Source organism: Bactrocera tryoni, chromosome 1 (assembly GCF_016617805.1).
Source record: "Bactrocera tryoni isolate S06 chromosome 1, CSIRO_BtryS06_freeze2, whole genome shotgun sequence".
In the NCBI taxonomy this organism is placed as follows: domain Eukaryota; kingdom Metazoa; phylum Arthropoda; class Insecta; order Diptera; family Tephritidae; genus Bactrocera; species Bactrocera tryoni.
Window position 1 is genome coordinate 47579015 of NC_052499.1, and position 13499 is coordinate 47592513.

Below are 13499 nucleotides of genomic sequence, written 5' to 3' on the forward strand. Positions count from 1 at the left end.
TAATTTTATGGCAGTTGGTGCTATTAATCATTACAACTCATATATGTATGTACAATGATTTTGATGGCAATTATGACGGATCACTGGTAAAACTTTCGTTTAGTCTTCACATTCATATTTATAGCCTGAACAAGGGGTATTGAGTTTGCCACGAAGTTTGTAAAAAGTCGGAGACCTATAAAGAAAATATGTAATTAGCGCAGTCTGTTTTCCTTTGTATCTCTACGCAAACTAGTCCCTCAGTGTTTGAGGTACCGAACTGAAATCTTGCACACACGCTTTTCTCCCAAAGAAGCTGCTCATTTGTCGGAATCGCCGAGTTCTGACTTTTAAAGCATATAGCTGTCAATTAACTTGTGTGGACAACTCTTTTATTTCACGAGTTATCTTCATGAAAATAGTATTCCGATCGGACCACTATAGCAAGTAGTTGAGGGTACACACTGACCGATCAAAATCAAGATAAAAGTTTTTTTTGTACCCTTTTATGCTATAAGATAGGCACATGTGAGCAGTATTTTGGCTTCGGTGCAGCCGAAGTTCGGTTTTTCTTGTTTTATACAACTCTAGAAGCACTCGCTGGTACATATTAATTGCCTTAAAATTGGTAATATCATTCAGATTGGTATGAGTCATTATTATTTATAATTTATAAGAACTACATTGATTCGATCTCATTTTTAGTCGTTTATATCGGAAATGTATAATATTTCAAAGCACTTATAAATGAAAATTATACCAAAAAACGAGTGTCGTTGCCTACATTTAGGAGCATTATTAGGTGAAATAGTTGGCTTAGCGAAGTTTTACACCTTACATAAAAATGGTATCGTAAAGAACCAAAACTGGTTTACGTGTGGCTCAACCAAGCAAATTCTAAGTGTATTTTTAAGCAATTCGCAAATTTAAGCTTTCAAATTTTGTCTATTTTAACTACCCAGCTGTCTAACTCATGCGGCAAAAATAAGTAAACAAAATATTTTTTTGCTTTATTATCTCTTATTTTAGTTCTATAATTGCACACTGTTCTTCTACTTGTATGTAAGATAAATCGCAAGAGAATGCAAGAAATCGCCGAACACATACATATATACACGCAAGCATAGTTTTAGGTATAACGGTATATACGAGTATGCATTTCAAATGATGTGCCGGATAAAAATTGAAAACAGCGGCATGTGGCAAAGCTGAAGAAATGAATAAACACACACCCCTTAAATACATACATACGTACATACATATGTAGAGAGCAGTGCGCTTAGGTAAGACTTCAACGTCAAGCTCGCCAGAGACAGCGCTAACATGGGGCAACTGGCAAAAAACCGCACCAATAGATTAGGAAGATTTTCGATTTACGAGGCAACCGACTATGCAAAACCATTTCTAGTACACGACACCAGTCAACATGTGACCTTAGAGAGATGCAGGTGATTTCCTTGTTGTTGTTTTTGTGGTGATTTTTTCCTGCTGTCAAGGTGTGATTGCAGACAACGATGAATGGCTGTGCGGATGGATTGTGATAGAGGGAAAGTATGCTTGTGAAACGCCCCAGGTACAACTGTTTACTCACAACGCCGAGTCGATATATGTGAGTGTGTGTGTATGTGTGAGTATGTATATATGGGAATGTGCGGCAATCCACGGCAACCGCATGGTTTAAGTATAAAATAAATTGTTTCAGCATTAGGAGCTTACCACTGTGTATGTGTGTAAGTATGTCTGCTTCGCAAAATGTGTTCGTGGGGTGGGGAACAGAGTGTGGGGTGAAACAGCTGAACTCCAGACAAACCATAATATAAAGGTAAGCTTCGTTCTTTAAGTTACATAAGAGCTGCATTTTTTAGCGCCACTTGTATATAAATATTTTGTTGGACGTACTCAAGTATTATTCAGATGAAAAAACCGAAAGATATACATCAAGGTTATAGTAATGAAAAATAAGAACAAAATAAAAATTAAGAAGATTGGCTATTAGTGAGGAGAGATATTTAATACACCCGTAATTTAGAGATTATGATGACGTCACAAGGGTGGAGGCCTGAGCTGGCTTGAATGCATATCAATCATTGTTGATATGACGCCTAACTTTATGTTTATGGCATTTTCAATAAAGCTATTCTAATTTTAATGGAATAGAGCTGAGAAGCAGATGAGGTCAGTGCTATCACGAAAACTTTCTTTCACGGACGAAAGGACAGACTTTTAAATGAAGATGTTCACTTGATATTGTCAATACTTTTATCACAACTCCTGCTACGCAAATAATTTCCGAAAGGTGAGGGCGGAGATGTGTGTATAGCAGTGAGTGCTCAAATAGTAAATAGCTAAATAGCGTCTTACCTTGAGAGAGAATTAGTTAGTAACCAGGAACTTTTCCACGAAAGTTGTAGATAATCGAAACGGAACGAGATTTATTTTCAAATAAGTATAGTCAAGTCCCCATAACTATTTGGAAGAACATCGCAATTTTCATTGCTCTTTAACCTTTGTCTAATTTTGGTTGACATTTTTTTAAATAAGGTAAGAATTATAAGAATTTGGAATTTATATATGCTTTTCATCGAGTTATAGAATTGGTCCTTCAACAAATAGGATATCCTTTACATAGAAACCACCATCGAATTAATGATAAATCTTAAGAGAACTTTCTCAAGATAAAACTCACTTGAAAGTCTTGAAAGCGACGAGCGTGACAAACTTTTAGATTTCGGTTTTAAGCTTAGCAAGAGCAAAAAATTGAAAGACTTTTTTATAATTTTAAAATTCTTAATTTCAAAAACTATGTCATCACCTACAAAATGATTCCCCTAGTGCCAACGTTTCTTTCAATCCTCGAAACGGTTGTTAAAGTCAATTTCCGGAATAGCCTTTAATGTACTGAGCTAAATCAGACGAATACGATGGTTGCGACACGATATTGGTTCGAAATTTGGCGCAAAACTCATAAAGAATCAATGTACATAGTATGCGACGGTGTAATATTGTGATGCAAAAATAAGAGCTATCGGCCCATAATTGCGGTCTTTTTTTACGAATAGCTTCGCGCAAACGACGCATAACACTCAAATAGTATTCCTTTTTGACAGTTTGGCTGGTCGGAGGGAATTTGATAAACGAAGAAAACTTGTCAACATAATCTTGACTTTTGATCTGCTTTGACGTGTATTTCGGCTTCGGCTCACCTTTGCCATTTCGGGCGATTTATCGTCTTTTTCCGGGTCGTAACCATAGATTCAAGACTCATTGATCAAATCATTGACAAATGATCTTTCCAAATAGCTTTCACTGATCCTTCCAGTGTTCCAACGATGCCAGTAAGATGTCTGACTGTTAATTGTCGATTCTCAAGCACCAAATCCTTTATTTTTTTGACGTGTTGATCATCAGTTGATGTTGATGGCCTTCCTGGGCGTGGTTTGTCGTTAATGCGTTCTCGGCGTTCGTTGATTAATTTGTATCACACAAAAACTCTTGATCGCGACAAACAATTAACACCGAAGTAGTTTTCTAACGTTCTAAGCATTTCGGCATTAGAAATTTCATTATTTTTTTGATGAAATTTCGACGAATGCTCTTTATGTGATTTAAACAGCATTTTCGGAAATTGTAGCCTTCTTCTTCTTCTCCTTTATTAGCGTAGACACCGCTTACGCGGTTATAGCCGAGTTAACAACAGCGCGACAGTCGTTTCTTCTTTTCGCTACGTGGCGCCAATTGGAGATTCCAGACGAAGCCAGGTTCTTCTCCACTTGGTCTTTCCAACGGAGTGAAGGTCTTTCTCTTCCTCTGCTTCCCCCGGCGGATACTGCGTTGAATACTTTCAGAGCTGGAATGTTTTCATCCATTCGGACGATGTGACCTAGCCAGCGTAGTCCCTGTCTTTTAATTCGCTGAACTATGTTAATGTCAGCTCATCGCTCGACAGACTGCAGTATTCGCCGTTGCCAATGCACAAAGGACCATAAATCTTCCGCAGAAACTTTCTCTCGAAAACTCGCAACGTCGACTCATCAGTTGTTGTCATTGTCCATGCCTCTGCACCAAATAGCACGACGGGGATGATGAGTGACTTATAGAGTTTTGTTTTTGTTCGCCGAGAGAAGACTTTACTTCTCAATTGCCTACTTAGTCCAAAGTCGGACTTGTTGCCAAGAGTTATTCTGCGTTGGATTTCAAGGCTCACTTTGTTGTTGGTGTTGCTGCTGGTTCCAAGATAGTCGAAAATATCTACGACTTCTAAGTTTTGACCGTCAACAGTGACGTGAGAGCCAAGTTGCGAGTGCGACGACTGTTTGTTTGATGACAGGAGATATTTCGTCTTGCCCTCGTTCACTGCCAGCCCCATTTGCTTTGCTTCCTTATCCAGTCTGGAGAAAGCAGAACTAACGACGACGGTGTTGAGGCTGATGATATCAGTATCATCGATATACGCTAGCAGCTGTACTTGCTGTCTTGTGGAAGAAGGTACCTTCTCTATTTAATTCTGCAACTCGAATTATTTTCTCCAGAAGTAGGTTGAAGAAGTCGCCTTGTCTGAAACCTCGTTTGGTATCGAACGGCTCGAAGAGGTCCTTCTCGAACCTGACGGAAATTTTAGTATTGCTCAACGTCAGTGTACACAGCCATATTAGTTTTGTTGGGAACCAAATTTAGATATCGCGTGCTGTCAAAAGCAGCTTTGAAATCGACGAAATGGTGGTGTGTGTCGATGGCCTTTTCACGGGTCCTTTTCAAAATTTGGCGCTTGCTGAATATCTGGTCGGTTGTTGATTTTCCAGCTCTAAAGCCACACTGATAAGGTTTAATCAGTTTGTTGACGGTGGGCTTTAATCTTTCACACAATACGCTCGATAGAATCTTATATGCGATGTTAAGGAGACTCATCCCACGGTAGGTGGCGCAGATAGTGGGGTCTCCCATTTTGTATATTGGGCAGAGCACTTCTAAATACCAACCGTTGGGCATGCTTTCGTGCGCCCAGATTTTACAAAAGAAGTTGATGCATGCTCTTCATCAGTTCACTTGTAGCCTTAAAATGGACGATAATCTGTGCCAAATCTCGTGAAGATATCACCTCAAATTATAAGGTTTTTCATACAAGAACTTAATTTTAATCGGTCAAACAATTTATCTAACGATTATACTGCTGCTTTGGAGAGTAATCCATGTCAAATTTCGTGAAGATACCTAGTCAAATGAAGTTTGTATGGCACCTATATGCTATAGGGTCCCTTCATAGGCGGTTCCGACTAATCGTTATTTCTAGAAGTGATGGAATTTTTCGCGTATATACAGACAAACGGACACATTAGTGTCCAAAATTTAATACAAATAATGTAAAACTGTTGACAAGAACAAACAAAATATAAGTCCTCAATTTTTAAATTTTCAATTGTTGTCTCTCTCGGAAATTTCAAATAAGATGTATGTAAATTAATTATATGAAAGATACTTCAATCAATAATTTCTTTTATGAAATTGTAGTGGTAATTTTACAACAAAAAACCGTTATTATTATTGAATGCGGATGACAAACCCGATACTTTTCTGAATATAATAGAGTAATCACTTAATAATAATAAAATTGCAATGCTATCCTTTGAGGCGCGCTAATTGTCTCGTTGCTAACAGTCCTTCATGCAAGAGCGGAAAGAAAACTTTATTTTATGCGAAGTTAAATTAAGCGAAAAGTATTTTTTTGTTGACAACACTCGAGAATTGAATTTCATAAAACTACAAAAATTGCACAAACAAAACGCGCATGCAATCAATTTTGATAAAATATTAAAAATAACGACCACTTGCACGCTCACACATACAAATATACATATGTACATGTATATAACGGTATTTGAGTTATAAATTTTGCCATAAAGGACATGCCGTCTCGTTGATACCGCGCGAAATGCAGCTAAGCAGCAAAAAATTGTGTAATGTCCGGACAAAAAACTTGAAAGCTCACACACACACACGCATACAAATACCAATAAACACACATATATTACAAATGAATAAATGGAAAAGCCAAAACCAAACCCAAGAGCGGCATCAAAATCAAGTTAAAGCCAACTTTGCGCGCGCACGCCAGAAAAAATGCGCGCACAACAACCAACAACAAGAACAGCAGCGCACAACAGGCAAAAAAAAGCGTTGGGCAAAAGTAATACAACGGCACTTTTGTAGCAATTTCACGAATTCGTTTCATATATTGAAACTTTTATTTGCCATTCGACAAGCGCGCGCGCGCGCCCGCGTGTGTGTGTATGTGAGTCAGCAAAAACTTGTTGTGCGGACTAACTGAGGGATGCGCCAAATAAACACCCGGCCAGCCGCGGAATACTGGCGACAACAGTGAAACTAGTATTTTCGCGGATTGAGCTGGCATTTCCGAGCTTCGACTGCGTTTTTTATTTGCTGCTCGCCGCAGCTGTTGTTGTTGTTGTGGCTTGGAGCGCCACGCAGATATGCGACAATAGTTGCCAGCATCAACCTGTGCGCTCTCAAAGCAAATTGCATAGTTGTTGGGGGCATTGAAGTGTTGCCCTGCCGGTTATTCCACCGCACTCACTCCGATCGCACCACCATTTCACCAGGTGGCTGCCAGATGCAACGACGATGTTGTTGCTGCACTTGTCTGTAATGAAGCAGTTATTTTACTTATTTTACAAGTCGCTTTGAAAATTGCTTTGATCCGATTTTACATGCATTTGACATGAAGCTCGTGATCTCGCCAACATTTGGTTTCAACAAGACAACGCCACTTCCGCCGCACATCACATCAATTAATGGGATTATTGAGAGAACACTTGGGTTCGCATATATTATCAAAGGGCAGATCCATTTTTAGCGCGGGTTCTCCAAACGGCCAGTGCCCCGTTTTAGTAGCTGTAAGTCTGAAAAGAATCTCTCTAAACCCATATATTAATCCCGTGGTTCTAGTCTTGGGAGCATATCTGTTTTGTTATCTTGCAATTGGCTATTGATTTCCATCTGCTCTGGGCTAGATGTTCAAAATGAGTAGAAACCTCCTGCCACCTGACTATCCGTTATATGGTTGCTACATACAAGTACAATAATGAATTTCAATGGTTTATAATTTTCACATTTTCAAGTTCGCGAACTTCAGAAATAGTTTGAAAGTACAAATCTTTCCTTTACATAGTTCGACAGACTTCTAAAATCTGTTTTCTCTTAGGTCACACACTGAATTTCCTTCCATATTTAAAGATTAGATTGTGTTGTACAACATGCAATAAGTATTGGAGTATCTTGAACTAACTGCGTGCCAGTTTACATATTTAAATGATCTTAGTACGAATATACAGTCGTGCTTTTCGAATGCTTCCACATATTCCAATTATATTAACATCTGAAGAATTTTTTTTAATGAACAGGGTATACTAAGTTTGTCACGAAGTTTGTAACACCCAGAAGGAAGCGTCGGAGACCCTATAAAGTATATATATATATGATCAGTATGTTGAGCTGAGTCGATTTAGCCATGTCCGTCTGTCTGTATATATACGAACTAGTCCCTCAGTTTTTAAGATATCGTTTTGAAATTTGGCAAGCATCATTTTCTCTTCAAGCAGCTACTCATTTGTCGGAACTGCCGATATCGGACCACTATAGCATATAGCTGCCATACAAACCGAACGATCCGAATCAAGGGCTTAGATGGAAAACTTTCACATTTAACAAGATATATTCACGAAATTTGGTACAGATTATTTTTTAAGGCAACAATGTAATCTCCGAAGAAATTTTTCAGATCGGCTCACTATAGCATATAGCTGCCATACAAACTGAACGATCGCAATCAAGTTCTTGTATGGAAAACTTTCACATTTAACAAGATATATTCACGAAATTTGGTATAGATTATTGTTCATAGCAATAATGTAATATCGGAAGAAATTGTCCAGATCGGCTTACTATAACATAACGCTGACATACAAAATGAACGATCGGAATCAAGTGCTTGTAAGGAAAACTTTCGCATTTGACTTGGCATCTTCACGAAATTTTACATGGATTACTACTTAAGGTAACAATATAATATTCAAAAAAAATTTTCAGATAGGATTAATATAGCATATAGCTTCCATACAAACTGAACACATAGTTACTAACATAAATACACCTGTGAAGGATATTTAGCTTCGGTGCAACCGAAGTTAACGTTTTTTATTGTTTTAAATTATTGTTAATTTGACAACGCCACCAAATACAATGCAAGAAAAAAATATCTTCCAAATTGTGTGCCGTGTTGCTAACTAATGGACCCTTTAGTCCTTTGGTATATAAAAATGTATGGATATATTATATATGTATGCATATATTTACATTCATACTATACATACTTCCCAGCGAGTGCCATTTTCTGTACTTTCGTAGTTAATATTTTATTTTTTTGTTGCTGTTGTTATTTATGTATACAGTTTTGATTACTTTCACATAACTGTTCTATTCTAATTGAGGCAGTTTTGTTGTACAAAAGTCACACAAATTGTCATGCAGAATTCTCACGTGAAATACACACCATGCAGCGACTGTAGGACGTATGATGAACATTTTTATTACTCAGTATGTGGACTCGCCGTTTTGAATATGTGCTGAACATATAGGCAATTAAGAGAGATAATAATAAAAATAACAAAAAAGAAAAAAATCGCTCTGCACTGTCGCCTTAGATAAGAATATGGGCTTTTGCAGTCACTCAGTTTATTTTGCGTTTTGCCTTGATTATTCGATCATTTCTCTTTCAAATCATAACACAGATGTCCTGAAACGTATGCTGTTGGTTTGTAAAAAAGTATGTATTACTATAATACGAGTCCGTATTGTTAAAATATGTTAAGATAGACAAAATGCATTTTTAATTAAATAAAGAATATAATATAATACATAAATAAAATATATGTACAACAACAAATATGATTTTCACGATTTGAAAATACTTCTGTGAGTAAAAAGTTCCAATTGCTTGTTTAGACACGAAACCTAGAAGCAGAACATGGCACAGAGAATGTAAGGTAGCCTCTCAATTCGGTTAGTTTGTATAAATTCCAGACAAGAGCCCAATTTTTGACCACTTTTTACAGCAATAGGAGCCGAATTGGGGTCCGCCAAAAATTCCCTTCCAAGGCGTCAACAATTTTTTTTTATGAAAATCGGGATCGCTGACCATCTCTTTTTGACTTCACTCACCAAACGTGTGACGCGTTTGATGGTCGTTGGGTCTGTTCATTATGATATGGCAAACCAAACTGTATATAAATAAAGTAACAGATATCAACAATTTTTTGAAACACCCGTTATTTTCTTCGGATTTCGATAAATTTTCGACGCCAATCTCAGTGACAACTGCGTTGAACAGAGCAGCATAGTAACATAACTGAAACGACTTTAATAAAATAACGGCTTTCAACATGCACATACAAATATATGTATGCATGACACACACATGCACACGACGAAGCCACAAAATCACACAAGTCTACACTCACACAGGCAACAGCGCGGGTGCAAAATGGAGTTAATCCAATTTAATCGAAATCGCAGCGAATAAAAAATATCGCCAGCTGCACATTTCGCTTAACGACTGCGTTATTATTATTGTTAGACGCGTCGCTGTGTTGGCGGGTCGCCGGCATATCGGGCACACATTCGATGAATTTTCGGTAAGTTCTTTGGATGTTTTTCTAAGCCATAAACGCTGTTCTACATTTCGCACAGCGTAACGCGCCTCACTTCTCTGCGCACGCTTGGAATAACAACAATTACGCGGCTGGCTTAATACACTGCATACAACAACAATAACAACAACACAAACAACAACAAAAACGTGTAGCATATGACCAAATGAGCCAACAATCTGAGCACTTCGTGCCGCCACCGACGCTGCAGTTGTGCCGTTGCTCGTCGGGCGTCGGGCGGGATGCCGTCGCTGGCCGGGTTATGGCCGAAATCCATTTAGCCAATCGAAATTTCTGTTGACTGGCGCCGAAATGCATAAAAGTTAAATATTAAACATAACAAGTAAACAGAGAGAGTCGCACAAATAAACAAAATAGAAATAGGAACAACAACAACACAGCAACAGCAGCCATGAACATGTGTATGCAACAACAACAAACATCTAAATTAACAAGCAAAATGCCAAGCTTGTAACTGCATTTGTCAGCGGCGCCGCATAAATACCCGTAGGCATCAGCCGTACGCTGTGGCGGGCGCGGAGCGTGAGCGAAACGCGCAATTAAGCTTGTGTTGTCGGCATGCTGTTGTTGTAGCTGTGGCGGGCACGGCGCTAATAGAATAACATTTGCTAAAAATATAATGATAATTGCTGTTGCACGGTGCAGTGTCGTATTGTGGCACGAGATGCAGATGCAAGCGACGTCGCGCGGCTGAATTCGATAGGTCAACGAATTGAAATGGCAGCGAGTGTTATATGTGGCAACGGACGGCAGTAAGCGGCGAGAGGAGATAGCAAGCAGACATGTTAATTCTTGTGAGCTTTGAGTTGTTTTGAAACAATAAATGTCGCTATGATTTAGGCTGCAGTGCTTTTTAATTGATTAAGTTGCCTTTATTTACCTGCTGAATAAATTTGACACCGAATCGAAAAAAAGTTGTTATGTTTTCTTTTATGTTAGTGCGCAGTTTGATCTCCATTATCAAGTAGTCAAACTTTGTCTGGCTATTCCTCCCATGGGAGACAAGTTGAGCAACCCGTTCGCTTGAAATTTCCCATTTTCAATGGAATCACAACTACGGAATCATTGAAAATGTTGCAGAAATGTTCTGGATAGTCTACTTTACCAAGAACTCAAGTTGGGAGACAAAAAACATTCCGTGAAGGTCGTGAAGTTATCAAAACCTTGCCTCATGCGACTTGTACGACCAGCTCTCTTAATGATGGTATCATCGATCGAAGTGATCAGTACTTGAAAATCGTCGTGTTGTCATCAGATGTACCACTTAGACTTATATCAGAAGACCTGAACTGAATCTGTTTCAAGAACACATATATGTCGCAAGTGCGGTGCTTGACAACGCAGCTGTGGACACTTCATTCATTATTGGTGACGAGATGTGCTCGAAACAGTTCAAAAATCTAGTGCATGGTGCCCCAACTATTAACCGAAACCGAAAAAACTAAGTCAAAATCGGCCAAAAATCAAGATGATTGGGAACCTTGCGAAACGGTTCCCAAGAGCCTTGAGCCTCTTTTCAAAAATTGCTGAGCAATCTAGAGTCAGATGTACTGGAGTTTCCGGTGTCATGGCGTAAGACCGACAGTTTGCAGTAGAAGCTTTGTCCATTTTGGATAAGTGTTTCTTGAGCCTGCGGTGCTCAGTATAGAGTGCGACAAGGAGACAGAATTTGTTTCCTTGTGTGGGAGGTTGTTCACATCTCTAAAACTTGCTAGGTTTTAGCCTCCCAATAGCAGCTTAGCGTAGCGCATTCATGCTACCTGCTACCAGTGGCGTTACCCCCCCACTTTCTCCTCCGTGCGGAGAAACTGCTTTATGTTGTGGGTCCCCACCGCTCTATCATCTTGAAATTCACCGCATTGGCGGCTACACTTTATGCCTCGAAACCCAGATAAGGTTTACACGGTTACAAATTGATAGGCGGTACAGCCTTCCTATACACTCCTCCACTAATAGCCATTTGACTTCATACGCTCAGGTTGCTTTTAGTGCCGCTTGACTATCGCTGAGTATAGCGATCCGCTGGTGCGATAGTTGCGTTGAATATTGAGTTCCTCACACTGACTTAAGACAAAGACTTCTGCTTTAAAAATGCTCATCCATCATTCCATTGGTTTGGGTAGCTTGGTACGCGGTCCCAAAACCTTCAGTAGTAGGTCGAGTGGGTTATCACATCACCCCGCATTACTGCCAAGAGTAACTTTAAATTTCTTTGTGAAGTTTACCTTCTGCGTATCGCCGTAACGTTCTTGGAAGAAAGGCCAGTGGTGTAACTTCCCCTAAGGCCTTCATTTGTTGAGACGAAATTATCTTCCTTTTGCCATACCCCTCTGCTGCTTAGCAGCATCGTGAGAGCTCCCGCATGACTGCAAGTGCTGCGATTGGGCAAGTGCGCATTGCCTTTGAAGCGCGGACGCAAGCAAGTCTTTGCAAATTCGATAGTTGAATGCCTACCAAAGACTGCGTTGTCTTCGATAGCCTAGCAACCGATCCATAAGTGACAACCAACCTTACGATCGTGCTATACAGCCACCTGATGATAACTGGCCTGCTACCACAGGATCTTGCGGTTAAGCGTCTGCATATCATGAGTACTTGGTGGCTCTGGACAGTGCGAATTCCAGATGTCTTTTCCACCGTAAGTTTGAGTCTAATGTGAGGCTTAGGAATTTGACCTCTTTCGACACCTCCAACTCCCTGCCACCAGGTATTAGGGACCAATTCAAAACGACTTTTTTGGGAAGCAGTCATTGTGTCAAAAGTGAAATTGTAGAAAATTTGATAATGATAGAGGTTGTTATATATTTCAGAGCTTAGTTCTTATCAGATAGCTGATGCTACGATTTATGAGCACTTAATATCCAGCTAAATCGCCGTAGTCATTAGATAGACACATTTTTATAAAATGGTGGCAACCTCCATGTGCCTCTAATGTTATTTTCACTATCATTTTTGTTTTTATAATTAATTACATAATGGCTATTATTGCTGCTGCAGGTAAAAATATATTAACCCAATTTCACAGAAGGTAATTGCATAATTATTTTAATTTCAAAAATATTTTGTTGCTATTTTTGTAGAGTTTTCACTTTTAGACATAGCGATGTGGCATCACTAATACACACGAGATTATGTGTGTGTTTTATGCGCGCCACCACAGCATTTGCATAAAATTATTAAATTTATTTTACAGCAGCTCACACACACAATCACACAAATGCGGCTCTTTCAATGCATTTTAAACTGAAATCGCCTGTGTTCCATTTTCGACATTCATTTTAATTAAATTTATTTTTAGTCGCACAAAATTTCGATTGCACTGTGAAAATTTCGCATTCTGATTTCTAATAATAGACTTTTGTATTGGTACACACTTACCCACATACATGCAGGTGAGCAGCAGCTGCAGTGCCGGTATTGAGAATCGCTCATTCTCCAGCTTAACCAATTCCAATGCTAATTTTTCGATTTTGTTGCGCAACATCGGCGTCACTATGCCGACAGCTGGTGTGTTAACGGCACTAGCGGCAGCCGACGCGCCTGATGATGTGCTCATGCCACTATTACCGGTATTACTAATGACCACCATGCGTTCGAGACCCTGGAAGTAGAAATAAAATATGGAAAAATTTTTATTTGAAATTAAACGATTAGGTGGCAGCACCAATATTAGTTCACATTAGATTCTAAAACTGATCGCCAAGAAGGAAGAATTTTAGGACTGCTTGGGTTAGTCCCTTATAATGTCTGAAATTATATCTCTATAAAGAAAAATCTGTT

At 39.0% G+C, this 13499-nt stretch overlaps 1 protein-coding gene across 1 annotated transcript in view; it reads right to left on the minus strand.

The window, feature by feature from the left end:
- The window catches only part of LOC120772341, an 87054-nt gene that overhangs the window by 13807 nt on the left and 59748 nt on the right, over positions 1-13499 (minus strand). Inside the window, exon 10 of the mRNA XM_040100900.1 lies at positions 13098-13320. Coding sequence (XP_039956834.1) covers positions 13098-13320 — 223 coding nt within the window. The remainder of the gene's footprint in view (positions 1-13097; positions 13321-13499) is intronic.